At 37.4% G+C, this 20,912-nt stretch overlaps 1 protein-coding gene across 1 annotated transcript in view; it reads left to right on the plus strand.

The window, feature by feature from the left end:
- LOC132393272 (coagulation factor V-like) overlaps positions 1-20,912 on the plus strand; it is a 38,297-nt gene that overhangs the window by 8,182 nt on the left and 9,203 nt on the right. Inside the window, exons 6-13 of the mRNA XM_059968297.1 lie at positions 1,223-3,164; positions 7,744-7,909; positions 9,221-9,457; positions 12,280-12,505; positions 13,238-13,420; positions 15,253-15,369; positions 16,777-16,848; positions 18,575-18,663. Coding sequence (XP_059824280.1) covers positions 1,223-3,164; positions 7,744-7,909; positions 9,221-9,457; positions 12,280-12,505; positions 13,238-13,420; positions 15,253-15,369; positions 16,777-16,848; positions 18,575-18,663 — 3,032 coding nt within the window. The remainder of the gene's footprint in view (positions 1-1,222; positions 3,165-7,743; positions 7,910-9,220; positions 9,458-12,279; positions 12,506-13,237; positions 13,421-15,252; positions 15,370-16,776; positions 16,849-18,574; positions 18,664-20,912) is intronic.

A 20,912-nucleotide genomic window follows, 5' to 3' on the forward strand; every position in this document is an offset into this window, starting at 1 on the left:
GAGTTTACTTTTGTTGTTCACTGTAAAAGGTTATTATTTTTTGGATCACTTTCTATTGAAGATTTAACAACCAAGCTGTTTTGACCTATAATGACAGAGTATTTCATTGTGCTTACCATGAAAGCAGTGTCTCAGAAATGACGTCTGAAAATCAGCAGAAAAATTACACACATCACAACTTAGTGGATTTACCTCAGTGTGGAATACATGGTGCATTCGAAGGGGGAAGAGAGTTGGGAGTGGTGACTAAGCATACTGGTCCTGTGGATTCAAAGGGAAATCAGAGTGAAACATCCATCACTCTGAATAAACTGCTCAATTTATAAAGTGAAAGTAAAACCGATGATTTAGATCATTATGTACATGAACCTTACTGTCCCTCACCAAGAAAACCTCCCACTAATTGGATGGCACACATCATCCCTTATTTTCAACAGTAACCCAAACAACCTGCTCCTACAGAACTGACAAAATGAAGTACATGCAGCACAACAGTAAAAATATGAACCAGGGCATTACAGAAGGATTTTAAATGTGAGAGGAAAACTGTAGATAAGGGAATAAATTCATCATATAACTGAGAATCAGCCAATGTTAAGGATCAAGGAAATATAAAACTAAAGGTATCACAAAGGTAGAGTGGTGCAAGACCATGGAGAGGATTTATGTTAAGGATGAAGATTTCAGGATTCAAAGTTTCAGGATGCATGGGTCCTTTGAAAATTAGCAAAGAATAGGCGATCAAGATTTGTTATGAACTTGTTACATAGATTTGTTATATACTTGGAACAGAAGTATAATCCTTAACAATTTTACAAATTCACCCATTAGAAAGGAGGAATAATTAGTAAGATATGCCCTTCTGAGCAATGGTACCCATTACAGTTGTCATCAGTTTCTCTATGCTACTATACCCTGCTGAGCACTTAGTGGGAACTTGTTAATAGTTGGTTGCTATGTTGTGACATTAAATAAGGTGAAAAAAATGATAACTATTACCTGTAATTCACACTGCTTGAGTGTTTATTGCTGTTCTAGTGATTATCTCCTATCCAGTCATTGATACAAGCTAAAGTAGGTGATTTGATCATAGAATATTCTCTGCTGTTGATCGCCATATTCAATATTTTATACTGTGACACTGAATTTTGTTTTACTACTGTTATTGTGCTAAAGTGTTTTGGCTTTGTGCTGATCTTGTGACTGGTGTTTGGTTTCATAGGTGAATGGCTTCTCAGACCTTTAAATACGCAGCCGCGGACTTACGGTATGAGGATGAGAATTAAAGTTTATCAATGTGACGAAGAGGCAGTTGCATACCCACTATTTATTTATAAGATTGAATATGAAGGAGACAAAGTACTAGTGGATGTAAGCGAGGAAGAGGATGAAGAAGAGATCGATGAACAAACTCTTGAAATTTTAAGAGAACTTGGACTGCGGTCATTTAGACCACAACAGGAAATGACAGAGGAAGAAGATATTATGAAATATATTGAGGATGACTCTACAAAACATGACACATTAAATGTCAGTCCTGTGGATTCAAAGGGAAATCAGAGTGAAATATCCATCACTGAGAATAAACTGGTCAATTTATCAAATGAAAGTAAAACTGATGATTTAGATCATTATCTATATAAAGCAGAAAGATCTGAGGAACTTGTAAAGTTAAATAAAATTTCAACAGCAGAACCAACGGAAGAAACACTCAAAGAAATGGCACAAGTAACTGAAACATCAATATCCAATTCTCAGCCACTGAATTTCACATTGGCAAGTACTCACTTAAGTCATAATGTGCAAGGTATAGTTGAAGAAGGTACACGCTTAGGGATTTTTGCCAATGACTACAATGCAAGGAATGACAGTAGTGTGTTACAAGATGTTGCACTAAGGACGGATGCCAATAATGCCATTTTCCCAATTAACATTAGTAAAACGGATATTCCAGTTAATCTCATGGTTAGGAACAAGAGGGATTTAGCAGATACTTCTGTATTAACATTAAAACAAAGTAATGTTTTTCAAATAATTCCAGACAGCGCAAGTTATATCAATATTACCAATGGCAAGGGAGAAAAGGAGTATGTATTAGTCACACATGAAGGTAGCTCAGAAGTAAATAATCAAAGTAAAGGTGAAAGTTTTATCAAACAAGGCCATGAAGAATCAGAAGGAATACATATGGGCAGAGAAACTGGTGGAAAACAGGAAACAGAAATAGAGAAAGGGTATGCAGTCAAAACTCATGAAGATTTAATACTGGGATTGATTAATGAATCATTGCCAGTTGGAAATAATCAGGCAATTGAGCCTGAACATAGCCCCGACTTTATCCAACATTTTGAAAATAAAACTATTATATATAATGGCAGTACAGATGAAGCTACAACTAATAGTGAAGAGGAAGAGAGTAATTTGTCCAGTGATGCTCCAGAATATTTCACAAGTGTCATGAAAGAATCAAGTATGGAGAGTAGTGAAGATCCTGAAGAGGTATTTATTTTACTAAAGAAGCATTTAAAGAGTGAGCACAGAGTTCGATTTTGGGGAGTACCCTTAAAACCCAAAGGCCATCATTTGACCTACCAAGTGGAAGATAAAGGTGTTAGTGTATCAAGGATAAAAGGTTTGCGAAGGTACATAAAGCACACAAAGAAGAATAGCCGTAAAAAACAGCTCAAAACTGCAAGACGGCAAGTTGTAGCTGAAATGCTGAAACGGAGAAAAGTCTTGAAAAAGAAGATTTCACCAAGAGGTTTGAGGCCTGGTATTAAACAAAGAACAAATTTATTAGAACAAAAACATTTGTCATCAAGTCAGCTTATTTCTAAATTTAAAGACACTCTAATTTATCAAGATGACACTTCACATAGTATCATAGTTGGAATTCCCAAGCGTAACAATGGCGTGAGTTTTGATTATGATGAATATATTGCAAATGCAGAGGTAAAGACTGGTAGAGCTGCATTAGAAAAAGGTGAAGAGGAAACAGAATTAGATGACGTAAACCCGTATACCCAAGATAGTCGCACTCATGCAGATATGTCTCGGGATCCAGACATGATTATCGAGCATTATTTACACAGCAACAGTGGGAATGTGAGGCGGTATTTTATTGCTGCGGAAGAAATTTATTGGGATTATTCCACAAATGTAATGTAAGTATGGAATGTGTCATCACTTTCTTTGTGTTGTAACTTGTTAGTAGTAATGAGATTATGTGGATATTCTCTTTAAAATTTGCCAGCAATCTGAAGATATTCCCCTCTTTTCCTCTTCCTTTTGCAAAATTAAAAGTGTCACAATAATAGAATACTTTTTTAGGAATCATTTGATCAAATGGCCAGCATCTCTGTTAAAACAGATTAAGATTCAGTATCCTGCAGTTTTCATTATAACTGTAATATTTCTATCACAGTTTGTCAGCTCAGCCAAGGAATTATTCTGTAACAAATATCAAATCAAGCTGAGTTTTTTGTCATATGCTCAAGTATGATGAGGTACAGGACAAAGTAAATGGCTTTAAGTACCTGTAAACTCAGTGGCCACTCGATTAAGTTCATTTGTACACTTTGTTAATGCAAATGCCTAACCAGCCAATCATGTGGCAGGAACTCAATGCATAAAAGCACATACGCATAGTCAGACCAAACATCAGAATGGGGAAGAAAGTGATCTGAGTGACTTTGACCGTGGAATGATTGTTGGTGCTACACAAGTGGTTTGAGTATCTCAGAAGCTGCTGATCTGAGATTTTCAAGCACAGCAATCTCTAGAGTTTGCAGAGAACAGTGTGAAAAACCAAAAAGAACATGCAGTGTGTGGCAGTTCTGTGGACAAAAACGTCTCATTAATGAGCGAAGTCAGAGGGGGAAAGGCCAGACTGGTTCAAGGTGACAGTAATTCAAATAGCCATGCATTACAGCGGTGGTGTGCAGAACAACATCTCTGAGTGCACAACATTTTGTACCTTGAAGTAGATGAGCTACAGCAGCAGAACACCACACTAGGGGTTTTACTCCTGTACTTGATGAAGTGGCCAGTGAGTGCATTTTGATTTCTATATTAGCAACAAAAATCACGAGTCAAAAGCTTGGTTCTTGGAATGAACCTCTAAATTAAATATTTAGTCCAAAGTGCCATGTGAGCCTTTCAAACACATGGGATCAGACTTTTCCTGTCAATTAATATAGCGGTCAAATTATGCAATTTATATAAATATGAGGAGCAAAATGACAGATGTAAACTAAGAAACTGCTGATTATACTGTGTATCAATGTATTTACAAACTACTTTCTCACTCTAGTAGTCTTAACACAGTTTTTCTCCAATGAACACTGAGGGCCCCATAAGTTCCTTGCAATTCTAGATAACAATTGCAAAAGAGTCATAAAAAAGCACAGCAGAGAAACAGGCCCTTCGGTCCATACATTCTGTGCTGAGCCATTTAAACTGCCTACTCCCATCCATGTACCTATCCAAACTTCTCTTAAACGTTGAAATGGAGCTTGCATGCAGCACTCGTGCCGGCAGCTATTTCCACACTCTCCCGACCCTCTGAATGAAGAAGTTTCCCCTCATGTTACAAATAAATTTTTTGACCTTCACCCTTACCCATGACCTCTAGTCTTGCCCAACCTCAGTGGAAAAAGTCTGCTTGCATTTACCCTATCTGTACCCCTAATAGTTTTGTATACCTCTTTCAAATCTCCTCTTAATCTTATATATTCCAAGGAATAAAGTTCTAACCTATTCACTCTTTCCATATAACTCAGGTCCTCCAGATCCTGCAACATCCTGGTAAATTTTCTCTACTCTTTTAACCTTACTTACATCTTTCCTGTGGAAAGGTGACCAAAACTGCACACAATATTGCAAATTTAGCCTTGCCAATGTCTTGCACAACTTCAACATTACATCCCATCTCCTTTGCTCAATACTTTCATTTATGAAGGCTGATGTGCCAAAGCTTTCTTTACAACCCTATCAACCTATGACACCATTTTCAATTAATTATAGACCTGTATTCCCAGATCCCTTTGTTCTTCTGCACCCCTCAGTGCCCTACCATTCACCATGTAAGACCTACCCTAGTTTGTCCTACCAAAGTGAAACACCTCACACTTGCCTGCATTAAATTCCATCTGCTATTTTTCAGCTCATTTTTCCAGCTGGTCCAGATCTTGCTACAAGCCACATTAGTCTTCTTTGTTGTCCACTACACCCCCCCCCCCCCAATCTTGGTGTCATCTACAAATCTGCTGATCCAATTAACCACTTTATCATCCAGATCATTAATATAGATGTCCATCAACAATGGTTCCAGCACCGATCCCTGCGATACTGCACTAATCATGGGTATCAAGTCAGAGAGGCAACCATAAACTCTCTGGCTTCTCCCACAAAGCCGATGTCTAATCCAATTTGCTCGCTCATCTTGAATGCCAAGCAACGGAATCAGAATCAGGTTTATTATCACTGGCATGTGACATGAAATTTGTTAACTTAGCAGCAGTTCAATGTAATACATAATCTAGCAGAGAGAGAAAAAAATAAAATAAATTTAAAAAAATAAACAAGTAAATCAATTACGTATATTGAATAGATTTTTTTTAAAATCTTTTTTTGATAACATTGATTCAAAAATTTCTTCATCTGTGTGGCAAAATAAAAATCCTAGGTTAAGTAAAAGGCAATTACAAAAATCTAAAAAAGATGGTGCTTTAGCTCTACCTAACTTTAGATTTTACTATTGGGCGAATAATATTCGTAACTTAATTTATTGGAAATCAGATTTGGATTCACCATTGTGCCCACAGTGGGTAAATTTAGAATGCAATGAGGCACAGGGATATTCTCTATTCTCCATTCTGGGTTCTTCTCTTTCTGCCGATTTAGTTAAATTCAATAAACAGATATCCAACCCTGTTGTCAAACATACATTACGAATTTGGTTTCAATTTCGTAAATTTTTTACTCTGAAAAACTTTGCTCTTGATAGCCCTTAATTAATTTTTTTTTCAAACCTTCTTTGACAGATCAAGCTTTTAGCATATGGAAAAGGAAAGGTATAAAGTGCTTTCGTGATCTCTTTTTTGAAGGTAGTTTGATGTCTTTCGACCAACTTTCCAACAAATTTGAGTTACCTAAATCTAACTTTTTTAGATATCTACAAATCAGAAATTTTTTACATAAAATTCTACCATCCTTCCCCAATTCAACTTCAATGGACTTTTTAGGTATGATTTTTACCTTAAATCCCTATCAGAAGGGATTAGTGGCTTTTATTTATAATATGATTATGAAGATACAACCAGAAATATCAGGTAGAATTAAACAAGAATGGGAAAAAGAACTTCAATATAATATATCAATAGAAAAATGGGAAAAAATTTTACAAATGGTTAATTCTTCTATATGTGCTAAACATGCTTTAATACAATTTAAAATTGTACATAGAGCTCATATGTCTAAAGATAAACTTGCTCGATTCTACTCTCATATTAACCCTCAATGTGACAGATGTCATTCAGATGTGGCTTCATTGACCCATATGTTTTGGTCATGTCCCACCTTATATAATTATTGGAAGGACATATTTGCTACCATTTCCTCAATTTGGAATATCGATTTACAACCTCATTTTATTACTGCAATTTTTGGTATACCAAATGAGGATGGTAATCAGTTTTCCCCTTCAATTAGAGGAATGATTGCTTTTGTAACATTAATGGCCAGAAGGTCTATATTGCAAAATTGGAAAGAAGTAAATCCTCCTACCACATTTCAGTGGCTCTCTCAAACTATTTCTTATCTGAGCTTGGAAAAAATTAGAAGCACTATTTTTGACTCATCAGTTAAATTTGAAGAAACTTGGGGACCGTTCATTTGACATTTTCATATGAATTAATTTGACCTCTCCCAGACCTTCTCTCTGTTTATTCTTGTTCTGGTATGGAGTTCCGGAGTTTTTGGCACTATCATATACAAATAAACTGTTATTATTGCCCATGTTAGTTTAGTTTAGTATTTTTTTTCTCAATATATATTTTTGCTTGTATTTTTACAATTTTTTCTTTTTCTTTTGATGATTATTCTTTTTTTTTCATATAATTATTATAGGCTTGATTGATAATGTACTATGTTTTCCTGTAGGATATTGTTATCCTATTATTAATTTAATTTCAAGTCTAATGCATTTATAACCTATTCATTATTATGTGTTTTTTTATATATATGAAATTCAATAAAAAGATTGAAAAAGAAAAGAAAGATTTTTTAAAACGTGCGATCCTTATCAAATGCCTCGCTAAGGCTGTTTTAAATATCTCTGCTAGAGCCCCGGCAATTTCTGCACGCCTCTCACAGGGTCCAATAGTTGAGGAATTGTGTCCTAAATCTCAAAATCGTATGCAAGTGCAGGAGTGTTTCAATCATATTAAGCTGCTCACCAAAATGATTAATTTAAAAGTTACCAAAAGATCAGTTAATCATAAAATGCAAAATTCTGCAAGCTGACAGCAGTCAGCAAGTCTTTGTGATTAAAAGCTGACTTAAGAATTATCTAAAATGACGTACAAAATTTGCTTAATATGAAATCTGGAAGCAAATGAATTAGTATCATATGTGCAGAAATGTTGTACTTGATCGTTCAGCTTACACACAACTCCAGATTTTGCATAAAATATTGAATTTAATAGTGTTCCATTTTTTAATGTCTTTGTAACATGCTGGCAGGAATCTTGGAAGATCACAAAAGCAAAGGAATACTCGGTACAAAAAGGTCATTTTTCGGAGATATACAGATGCATTTTTTAAGACACGCTATGATCATGGAGAACGGGATGACCACTTGGGAATACTTGGGCCTGTCATCAGAGCAGAAGTTAATGATGTCATCAAGGTGTTCTGTAATAATTTATATTGCCTGCTCAATGTAGAATACTTCAGTGCAAATTACTAAGCTTTTGCTTTCAAGTTAAATTCAAACTATACTTTAATTGCACTTATATTTCATTTATTCAGTATAGTACTATTGTTTCTCTAGCAGAAAGTTAAGCTTTCAATTTTCATTGCAAAACTTTGGCATCTAAATAGACTCTCACCCTGTTATTCCTGAAATACTCGATATAATGTTAACCCAGAATTACATTTGCCGTTTTAACTAGATGTTAAGCTTAGCAGGTAGTTATTCAAAAAGGATAGGATGGTCTTTTCAGTGACATGACCTCCTTCCACCACCAATTTATTCCATGGTGTTCTAACAAATACAACAATACAGAACAAAATAAATCATTACTAATAATATAAATAAATGCTGGACAATACTCAACAGGTCAGGCCGAAGCTGTGGAGAGTAAAATAGAATATACAGTTTAGGTTTAATGATCAGAAATATTAATTCTGTTTTTCCATTGATTTGACTTTTTCTGATTATATATAAAATATTGGACTCTGAGGTATTTCTAACGGAGATGATGAGGCACAATAAATCTTTACTCATTGGCTTGAAACCACATGCATCACCAGGAGAGATACAGACCTTACAGACATTTCCATCATTCTGTGTTTTTCCCCTTCTGCTGAGTTTAAATTTCACAAATAACTTCCCATTTACACCTCCTCGGACATTCTTCTTGTTTTTCATTAGGTTTTGCCATCATCTTTAAGCCTGCACTGTCACCATTGTGTCTTTCAGCCTCCCACAAATATTCCCTTTTATTATTGCCCAGCATTCCCCCACGGCCCCTTTCCTTCCATATTCTCTTCACCCATTTCTGATGCCAGGTCATTGGCATGAAGCATCAGCTCTATTTTTCACTCTGCCAGTGCTGCCTGACCTATTGTCTATGCCCTGTAATTTCTGTTTATTTTTGCAATTATTAGTGTTTTCTGTGTTAATCTCACTAATTATTGCAGTCCTTTATAATCACAAGCATGAAACAATTGGCAATCCCTATGTTAGATTGGAAGTAATCTTCCTACAAAATGGAAAGGTGAATCATCTTGAGTCGATCTTGAATACTATTTCCAGAGTATTGTTATGTCCTGTGATCAGGTAATTAGAATAAGGAAATAAAACACTTGCAATTTGCTGAATTTTTCCTGGAATATGTCAAATTCATTAATTACTTAGACCCACAAAACTAGCTTTAGAAATGGCGTCTAAATTAAAAATCTTGATTAATTATCTATATATGTGCTTGTTCATTAGGTTACGTTCAAAAATCTTGCTTCTAGACCATACTCCATTCATGCACATGGAGTAATATATGACAAATCATCTGAAGGGATGCGCTATGAAGACTTCTCTACTGATTGGTATAAATCGGATGAAGTTGTTCTGCCAAACACCACTTATACTTATGTATGGAATGTACCGCCTCAATCTGGGCCAACAGCCACTGGATCAATTTGCAAGCCCTGGGTCTATTATTCCGGTGTGGACTTCGTGAGTGTTCTACATTCAAACTAACATTAGGGAATCTTAAGCAGGTTGAGCTACAGAATGAAAAATATTTTAGACCATGAGACGTAGAAGTAGAATTGCGCCATTCAGATTTATTTTCCTTCTCAACTCCATTTCCCTGCTTTCTCCTATAACCTTTGATGCTTTTACTAAGTAAGTACTGATCAGCCTCTTTAAATAAACCCAGTCACTTGACCTCCACAGTCGTCTATGCAACGAATTCTACAAATTCACCACTCTTTTACTAATGAAGGTTCTCATCTTTGTTTAAAGCAGGGCTTCCTAACCTGGGGCCCACAGATGCCTTGCTTAATGATATTGATCCAACGCATAAAAAAGGTTCACAACCCCCGGTCTAAAGGGATATCTTTCTGTTTTAAGATTGTGCCCTCTGGTTGTAGACTTTCCCAATATTTAGAAACATCCTCTCCACATCCATTCCTTTCAGGCAGCAGAAAGGAAACTATAGACCTGTTAGCCTGACATTAGTGGTTGGGAAGTTGTTGGAATGGATTGTTAGGGATGAGATTATGGAGTACCTGGAGGTGCATGACAAGATAGGCCAAAGCCAGCTTGGTTTCCTGATAGGAAAATCCTGCCTGACTAAACTACTGCAATTTTTTGAGGAAATTACAAGCAGGGTCCACAAAGGAGATGCATTAGGTGTGGTGTAATTGGGTTTTCAGAAGGCCTTTGACAAGGTGCCGCTCATGAGACTACTTAGCAAGATGAGAGCCCATGGAATTACAGAGAAGTTACTAGCATGGGTGGAACATTGGCTGATCATCAGAAAACAGAGTAAGTAATTTCTAAAATAAGTACATGTTCAGCACAGCATTGTGGGCCGAAGAGCCTGTATTGTGCTGTAGATTTTTCTATTCTGGCTGGCTGCCAGTTACCAGTGGAGTTCCACAGGGGGCAGTGTTGGGACCGCTGCTTTTTATGATGTATGTCAATGATTTGGACTATGGGATTAATGAATTTGTGACTAAATTTGCTGATGATACAAAGTTAGGTGAAGGAGCGGATAGTGTTGAGGAAACAGAGAGCCTGCAGAGAGACTTAGATAGTTTAGAGGAATGGGCAAAGAAGTGGCAAATGAAATACAATGTTGGAGAGTGTATGGTCATGCACTTTGGTGGAGGAAATAAATGGGCAGACTATTATTTAGATGGGGAGGGAATTCAAAATGCAGAGATGCAAAGGGACCTGGGAGTCCTTGTACAGGATACCCTAAAGCTTAACCTCCAGGATGAGCCGGTGATGAAGAAGCCGAATGCAATGTTGGCATTCATTTCTAGTGGTATAGAATATAAGAGCAGGGATGTGATGTTGAGGCTCTATAAGGCACTTGTGAGACCATACTTGGAGTATTGTGTGCAGTTTTGGGCTCTTTATTTAGAAAGTATATACTGACATTGGAGAGGTTTCAAAGAAGATTCATGAGAATGATTTCAGGAATGAAAGGGTTACCATATGAGGAACATCTGGCAGCTCTTGGGCTGTATTCCCTGGAGTTCAGGAGAATGAGGGGGATCTCATAGAAACATTCTGAATGTTAAAAGGTCTGAACAGATTAGATATGGCAAAGCTACTTCCCATGGTAGGGGAGTCTAACAAGAGGGCACGACTTCAGGATTGAAGGACGCCCACTTAGAACAGAGATGTGGAGAAATTACTTTAGTCAGAGGGAGGTAAATCTGTGGAATTTGGTGCCATGAGCAGCTGTGGAGGCCAAGTCATTGGGTGGACTTAAGGCAGAGATAGTTAGGTTCTTGAATAGCCAGAGCATCAAAGAGTATGGGAAGAACGCAGGGGAGTGAGGATGACTAAAAGAATTGGATCAGCCCGTGATTGATGGAGCAGACTCAATGGGCTGAATGGCCAACTTCTGCTCCTATATCTTATGGTCATTTTGTCTAGGCTTTTCAATATTCAGTAGGCTTCAATATGATCTGCCCTCATTCTTCCAAGCTCCTAAGTACATGCCCCGAACCATCAGGTGCTCCTGATACATAACATTCTCATACTCGGGATAATTTCTGTAAACCTCCTCTGGGCTCTCTCCAATGCTAGAACATTGTTCTTGGATATGGGACTCATAAGTGCTCACAATACTCCAAATATGGTCTGACTAATACCTTATAAAGCTTCAGCGTTACATCTTATGATAGGTCCCATTGGTCAGGGTCAGCCGTGGATGCTGTGTTCTAGCTGTTGAAGTAGATCTGCAAGCCAGGGAAGTGTGATATGGAGGGTAAGCTGTTGCCCATGCAGCGGGTTCCTTCTCTCCAAACAGCCGATGAATCCAAAAAACAGTATAGACAGCTTGGCAGCAGTGGTGTTTCGGGAGTTGCCAGTCAGTATAAAACTCAGTGTTGGACTGCCTTAGGGACTCCAGCTCTGGATTTTGCGTTTGGGTTTTCTCCCAAAACCTTTCCATTAGTGGGTATAGCAGCAGGGCAGTGGGGGTTTGGAATCAGAGTTTTCCTTCTGCTAGCATTACATCCCTGCTTTCATATTCTAGTCTTCCTGAATATTGCATTTATCTACCTTACTATTGACTCGACCTGCATGTAAACTCCTAGGGAATACTACACTGGAGCTCCCAGGTCACCTTGCACCTCTAATTTCTAAATTCGTTTGACGTTTAGAAAATATTCTACGATTCTATCTCTTTTTTCCTTCTGCCAAAATGCATGACCAGACACTTCTCTACACTGTACTCCATCTGCCACTTAATTGCCCATTCTCCCTATCTGTCCAATTTATCGATGCTTAAAGTATTATTGTTTTCTTTATAGGAGAAGGACATTAACTCAGGTTTGATTGGGCCTCTTCTGATCTGTCAAAATGGAACATTGACGTCAATTAATGAAAGCCCTGAAGATGCTCGTGAATTCATTTTGTTGTTTAACACTTTCGATGAAACTAGAAGTTGGTACTTCAATGACGGCAAAGCACGGAGTTCTGATGCGGTCTTTGAAATGAGTGATAATTCAGACTTGATACAACAGAATAAATTTCATGGTACTCTTCCCTTTTTCTGTTTGTGGATACCTTTAAATTTAAAATCCTTCCATAGCCACTTTGTCACTTGCCAATTCTGCAGTTCAAGAGAAGGGTAGTCAGCATTGATAATCGCCAATTAGTTAATCTGGTGAATATAGATCTGGTTTTTATTGGACACTTTACCTCTGATGCTTTCCTTCTCATTTTCTTTCCATTAAACTATATCTTCCTTCTACCAAAGTCTACTCTACCTAGCTGCTGATCTGCAACTCATCCCATTCCTTGAATCAAATGAGCTCAGGTGAGAAATTTCCTCAGGTATTTTAGCCATATATTTATTTAAGTAACACTGCTAGAGTAATTCTGGTCCATAATAGCATTGTAAACTCTGTTTAGCTGTTACATTTGGATAATTTTCCCATCTTCCTTCACCTCCAGCTGCCTCAGTTTAAAAGCCTTTGACTTGCAAGCCAATGCTCTGAAAATTTAAATCAAATGAAAATCTACATAATTTATTCAGAGTATTATTTTTCTCCTGTATAGTTGTCTAAAGCGGATTACTCCTGAAAAGCTGCCTATTTCAACCTACTACCAGCAACATTGTTAAAGTAATGCGCCAATAAAATTGATTATTCATCTATTTAGATTGTAAACAAAAGTTCAGACAGTTTTTTGAAGAGATTTCAACTTATAGTATAGAATGAATATTTCCAAAGGTTTATTACTTGATTCGCTGCTTTGCATTTCTAGCCATAAATGGACTTGTTGATGATTCTTTAAGAGGTCTGGTGATGTTTGAAAAAGAACTGGTTCGTTTCTATGTGATTAACATTGGGACCTCAGAAGATGCACATTCTGTACAGTTAGATGGTCATGCATTCATTGAAAGGAGGGCGGATGCGCATCGTCTGGGGGTTTACAACTTGTACCCAGGTAAGGTATACTTCATTTCATAAGTAGTGTAACATTTAAAGAAGATTTCCTTACTGGAGTGGAAGGAAACATTTGGCTTGTCATTCAGCAGGTGCATAGCTTAAGAGTTACGACTGTACCGTGCACTGTTTATTATACCCTCACCAAATCTGTGGTGGACCTGGAAATTAAGCAGTCTATCCCACAGAGAGTCCCACATCATGCTAGACTCATTAGCAAGCATGTGGCCAGCCCTGATACATAGCCTGTAGATGCCAATATTAAGAGCATTACCCAAAACAAACTGCTACATAGCTCTGCAGCTAGCCTAACAACTCAATTAAGACATGTCAGTATCATTAAGTATAGTCAATTCCTTTAATAAAATAATTAATTTGCTCTCAAATCCCCTAATGGTCACTTTATTGGAATGTACGAAGTCCAACCTCTTGTTTTCAGTTCCTCATTCTAGCTGATGACAATGTATCAAGATAAAACAGATTTCAACACAAAATGAGCATTGCATGCCATCCACTCCACAAGAGTACAGATCAAGGCAGAAGCCCTGTTCCTTCCTGGGGTTTTCACTCAGGCAGAGGACCTCTTCATTCAGTTCATTCTGCAGTCCACATATGCTACAAATTGTCATTTGGACATGAGATTATCTATATAAAGTCCAAGAAAGTTGCTAATGGCATGGTGAGGAACCAGCTTTGCTGTTAAGAAGAGACAGGAAGGGCAGAAGGTAATGACAAAAATAGCTGACCATCAGGTCAATTAATATGGCCCAGGGTTTGGAAATTCAGTCATTTATTTAGTTTGATCAAGCAAATTCTTTTCAATTGCTTCTGTGTTTTTAGTAAACCTCTAATAGAAGTATAAGAATTATATCTACTGTGCAATATTCAATAAGCTAAACTATCATATGCCCTGTCCTGTCTCTGTTCCTGTTCACACTGTACACATCAGACTTTCAATATAAATCAATGTCTTGCCAAAGTTCTGTGATGACTCAACAATGGTTGGGTGTGTCAGGGATGGGCAGGAATTGGAGTACAGAGAACTGGTGGACAGGTTTGTGGAGTGGTGTGTGAGGAATCTCTTGCTCCTGAAGGTGGCCAAAACCAGGGAAATGGTGATTGATTTTAGGAGGAAGAGGACTGTGACAAGTCCTGTATACAGTCTGAGAGAAGTTGTTGTGATGGTGGAGGAGTACAAATATTTGGGCGTTCACCTCCAGACTTGACTGGAAAACCAACACTAAGGCTGTTTACAAGAAGGGGATGAGCAGACTCTATTTTCTAAGGAAGCTGAGATCCTCCAATGTGTGCAGCAGGATGTTGGAGATCTTTTACCAGTCTGGTTTAGCGAGTGCAGTCTTCTTTGCGGGTTTTTTGTATCATCAGCATTGGTGCTGGTGATGCAAAAATGACTAAATAAACTCATCAAAAATCCTTGGTTACGACCTGGACTCTTTTGAGTTAGTGGTGAAGAGGAAGTCACTCAATAAACAGGTATCCATTATGGACAATCTGGCACATCCTTTCCATGACCTACTGAATAGGCAGTGGAGCACTTTTTTGAACAGACACTTTCAGCTCTGCTGTTAAAAAGATTATTACAGAAAACCTTTCCTATCAAATGCAATAAGCAGATACAGCAGTTCATCTCTGTGTGACAGGAGAAACACATTGGTAAATTATTATTGTGTGTATCATTATTCTGTACTTTATTATTAGTTAAGGCTGCACACTGCTAAGTGTGTTTTTAAATGTTGCTGCTGTAACAAAAGAATTTCCCACTTGGGATCAATAAAATATTATTGTTATTATTTTCTAATTAAACACTTGTAGGTGCCTTTAAAGTAGTGGAGCTGTGTTCATCAAAACCTGGCTTATGGCTGTTAAACAGTGAAAATGGAGAACATTATAAAGGAGGCATGTGGGCACATGTGCTTGTCTTATCAAAAGGTATGAGGAAATATTACAATGGAATAAAATGCTATGCACCTTGCTAAGTACAGAACAGAATGTGAAATGAAGTTTAATCTACAGTTTAAAAAAAACTTAAAAATTGCAGTTGAACCCCTATGACTTACAATTCCCAATGTGTGACCATTTTTGAATGCAAAAGGACAGAAATCTAGATACAATAAGTCTGTGCCTTCTGAAGCCCTTTATGTTGAAAAATAATTGTTAAACCATTGAACTGCTCTTGTAGTTTAGTGGTCTGTGGTTGTATTCTTCTCTCTAAGTTCAAATGTGATGGGTTAAACCCTACTCCTGATTTGAAGGCAAAGATCTAGGCTGTAACTCTAGCCTGCATGAGAAAGCTGACATGAAAACTTAATTGTGCACTGTCTCTGCTGGCCCATTTCCCTTCTGGTAAGATGGTGGTGCACTTGGCCTTCATGGCCTCTCCAGATCTGTCAAATGGTGCAAGTATGTGTCTTAAAGAATGTTTTTGTTTCTGTGATCACAAAACCCTGTTGGATATTGGTAATAGAAAATGCTGCAAGCCTGGTTCCTTGATTTTTTGGTGAGATCGACAGCGGAGCTGCCTGGCCTTGGTTGTTCGCAGACCAGGCAGTCATGATGTGGCGTCGTCTGTCACAGCAGCCCAGGGGAGGCAGTGCGGGAGAGAACAGAGGCGTGGCGGAAGTGCTGGAATCCATGCTGGTTGGGGGCTGACACTCACGTTGATGCTGCCAGACTTCACTAGCCTTCCATGTGTCCCTGGTCTCACTTCTTGTATTCGCTTACTTAATGCATCGCCTGATTTTTTTTCCCATAGTGGGCTGTATTGAACTATTTTCTGTCCTCTGCCCAGACCTGAGCAATATCATTTGCTCTCAGTGCCTTCACAGTTTCAGAGAGGAAATGGCTATGGACCTCAGACTCTCAAGCTCAAACTCGAAAAGATGATTCATCAGTGAACATACTGCATGCACGTCTGCCATCATCACTGCTACATCTAGAAAATCATATTCTTTCTTTTCTCATATTTTATTGCTGCTTTCTTGGCAGTAATTAATATCCATCACTAGCATAGCCGTGGTAGCATCTTCTATGTTGTTGTGTTGGAGTCAACAAATATAGGAGCTGAAGTGAAGTCATGGAATTATTGAAAGGTGAGGGGGAGATATTAGAAATTGACCCTCCGGAGCATAGAAAAACAAAACAATTTAAGTCAAATAGATGTGGGCCTTAAAACTATAGAAGGTGTGACCATAGTGTTCTGGATGACTTGTCACTTACGACTGGTGAGGTTTAATTTATTTCACAGTGCTGACATTCATATAGGATAAATAAGAAGATTCAGAAAGTGGAACGGTTCAAACTCATATTTGGTGTAATACACTCTTGTTTCCTTTTCAGGCTGTGATGCCCCACTGGGTATGGTAACTGGAAGTATAACTGATGCACAGATCACTGCATCAGCCTATAAAGGTAAGTGTTTTGGTTCTGTTATGTTCACCAGTGCCGTTTGTTTATCATTCTTGAAGAAAAATGCATGACAGTGCAATGTTGATGCCATTGAGACGTAGTTCATGAGCTGTTCAGTGCTTTGGACGTGGTGGGCTCTTCACCTCATAGACAGGCCTTTCAATTTTCACATACTATCCTCAGCCACTTTATCAGTTGATTTAATAGAAATTTTGTAGCCGTAACCAATAATATTGTGGCAAAACTAAATAATTAAATCTTTCATTTTCCTTTGTACAAATCAACTAGAAGATAAATTAGAATCTGCTGTTCTGGCTGACAACATATGAGGAACGTTCTGACTATGACTCACTAAGTCAGTTGATGAAATGTACTTGTATTCAAACACCATTATAAATCGATAATTGTAGAACTAAATTAATGTGGAAGTGATTCAAGTGCAAGACGGTGTGGTGGAAATTCCAGAATGAAATGTATAATTTGGTTCAGGTGGTAGGAAGCTTGGCAAGCTGGACCTGACCTTGAGAATGCCTGTGTGTGCAGAGGATTGCTATAACCACTTAGCTTCGAAAGCTTGTGTGACCTCAGTGCAGCAGGCAATTCAATAATTGGAGCAAATTGCCAGCATCAACTAGTCTTCAGGCAGTGAACACAAGATCTACCCCATGGATTGCCCTGATGACCTCTTCACTGTTAGAGTTAGAGGTTAGAGTTAGATTTAACTTAACTTAACTTTAGCAGTTAGAGGCCTGCTGGACTCTTTCTGAACTTTGTTGTAACGAAACATTTAGAAACAGGTTGAAAAAATATTTAAATAATTAAAATATCAAAAATCATCAATAAATCATAATATTTTTCAACATTCAGCTTGTGAAAGACAAAATGATGCTAAAATATTCAAATGCACTTCCTTAATTAACCCTTTTCAGTGAGGTTCAGTAATTCCATTCATATGAATAAGGGTGTGAAGTGATGCAGCAACTATGACTGGTATTAAGGTGTGGAGACAGATAGAATATCCGTCAGACAGATAGACATCTGGCCCCACAGTATTATGGAACACCTCTGGCTTTTACCTGCAGGCAGCTATGTAATGTATAAACTGTGTACTGTTTTAAATTTTCCTATAAGTGATCTATCACTTTACTGATGGATGAAGTGGGAAATCAGTTGTCTCCAGCACATTCCACAATTCTGCTCTGGAGTGCAGTGCAGGTGTCTGAAACCTACTGCAATGTGCACTGTAGCTAGTGCACTTTTCTCTTGGGTAGATATAATTACCAGCTAGCAATAAATGCAATCCAACTCATTAGCTGAAAATCTACTGTAAGTTTGTATTATTTCAAAGAATAATTCATCTTCATTCTACCATTAGACTTTTTCACTATCTATACAAGGGTATCTCTGCAGATAATTTTTGTATATGTAAAGCCTAAACACATAAAAAATTCTCAGGAAAAGAAAGGTATAAACAATGATACCCATTTTATAAATTATGTAGCTGTCTGTGAACACACATAAAATTCTTCTTTTCTGTTTAAGTTGCAAATAAACATAACACAGAATTTTAACCTGTACAAATGTGGTTGAAGGTTAATATTTAAAGATTATCATTATTTGTCACTTGTATATACATTGAAACATACAGTGAAATATATTGATTTCTGTATGTTTTATTTATTTTGCTGCCATTTGCAGGTTTTCATTTGCATTTTGTTACCTTTATTAGATAACTGGGAGCCAAAGCTGGCGAGATTGAACAACCAAGACAGGATCAATGCTTGGAGTGTTGAAATGAAAAATTCACCTTGGATCCAAGTATGTTCAAATTCCTACAAGTTAATGTATTGACAAGAACTCTTCTTAATCATGAAGGGTGCAGTATTTATGCATGTAAACCTTACAGCATATTTAGAAATGTTTGGCAATTATATAAAAGCATGCTTAACTAAATGAGAAAAACTGTTTTCAAAAGCCATAGATGAACTATTCTTGTTGACGTTTCGGGCTGAGACCCTTCATCAAGACCTGATGAAGGGTTCTCGGCCTGAAACGTCGACAGTGCTTCTCCTTATAGATGCTGCCTGGCCTGCTGTGTTCCACCAGCATTTTGTGTGTGTTGTTTGAATTTCCAGCATCTGCAGATTTCCTCGTGTTTGATGAACTATTCTTTCATGTTTTCTACATGCCTCTTTATCTGATTGAAACTATGCATAACCATCTATATTTTTACTTGATTCCATTGAATACACAGTCACCTCTGAACTCCGTTGATTGCTTGGTTACGTAGTAGATGCTGATCAATCTATAATTTCACTTTACACTTTCATCCTAAACTTTCTGTTAGTCACAGGCCACTAACCCATGTGCAATTGGAGCATGCCCCTTTTAAAACTATTGCTCTTCAACTCTGTAGAAATGTACTACCTGGAGAGCAATATAAACTTGGAAATGACTTCTAAAGAACCAATCTCACAAGTTCATAAGAAGTGGGTAATTAATATAGTGCCCTGGTTTAGATTTCTACTGCTATGCTGTGAGGTATTTCATTTTAGCAGTTTTTTGAAAAACCAGTGTATTCTGCTGGTAGAAAGTTTTGGTTTTGGCTAAAGAAAAGAAGCCCTGTTACTTAGGAATATTTTGTTGGCCAGTCAGGATGGTGGGATTGGGAGAAGTTTCTAGTGAGAGTGGGATGGAGAGAGATTTGTGAAGGACAGTGGTCTGGTTTGGGGTCCTTTGGCGGGAGCTGTGGAGCAGGACAGAAGGGAAGATGCTGCAGAATGCCACTGGAGAAGAGAGTCTTGTTTGCAAGAAATGCTTTGTGCAGATGAATGGCTCCAAGGAGGAAGAGCCCCTACTTCTGAGAGACAGCCTGTTTGTTCGAGATAGACTTTCAAGGGTGTTTAAACGTGGCAGGTGCTTTCATGCAGACCATGGGTTTGGCACCGTGAGTGATGTCTGTATCCAGCTTTTGGAACAGATGAGCACCAACAGTCAAGTATACACTTTGACTAGTCTAAATGTAATGGGCCCTTTTCTTTTTTCTTCTTTCTTTAAATAACTGTTTGCTAAAGCTGAACTTGGTAAATATATTATCCTTATAATTTTATGTGGTGTACAATCTTTTATTTCTTACCGACCAATAATTGTGTATGGGCAGTATTTACAAAGCATTCGCTAAGATCGAGGCATCTTTAATCAGAACATCACAACAATCTTGTTTGGTTGAACCCCAAATCATAATGACCCTAGATATATAGTGTTTATGAAAGTTGGCCTTCTCACCACTGAGTCATGTGGCTATTAGCAAAGTTAGCTGACAAACTGAGTATGTATATGAGCCCAGTGAGAGGGTTACACTAACAAGTAATCTAGTCTCCAACATTCAGTGATTAATCATGTCCAACTCATCTTTAATGGATGTGGGAAAATAATGTCACTGATGTAGTGAAACCTTATCTTTTGATTTATGAATAGATTTCATAAATTACAGAATACAGGTTTTAAACCAATTCATATTATTTTCAGATTTGAGATCTGAAGAACTTATATTCTCCAGATATGACCTCAACAACCTGTGCTCGGCTCTGGAACACTGATTAGTAAAACTAATTTAACCTCTTGGAAAACTTACATTTATATTTTGATTGCAATTTTCTTCTACTACTTTCTTTTTAATTACTAAAAATGCTTGTACTCATGTTTGTGATTCAGACAAACAATATGACTTGCTTAAGTAATTAATATACCATCTGGATGTAATTATGGTGTGTAGGAATTTTTGTTATTCAAGTCAAATTTATTGTCATTTAACTATATACAATGTGTAATAACATATATAATCATATAATGTATATAGAAATGAAACAACATTAAAACACAGTAGTACGCATAACACATGATAACATTCATCAGCAGCTAGTAAAAGTATTTAAAGACCTTTCTTTGATCATTTCTGACCTATGCCCAGTTTCAAACAATGAAGGAAGATGTTGTTTGAATCAACTATGTTTAGCGATTTATTGATATTTAGTTAACTTTCCTCTATTAGGTAGCTAATGCACGTG

The sequence above is a fragment of the Hypanus sabinus genome, chromosome 4, assembly GCF_030144855.1.
Source record: "Hypanus sabinus isolate sHypSab1 chromosome 4, sHypSab1.hap1, whole genome shotgun sequence".
NCBI classification, from domain to species: domain Eukaryota; kingdom Metazoa; phylum Chordata; class Chondrichthyes; order Myliobatiformes; family Dasyatidae; genus Hypanus; species Hypanus sabinus.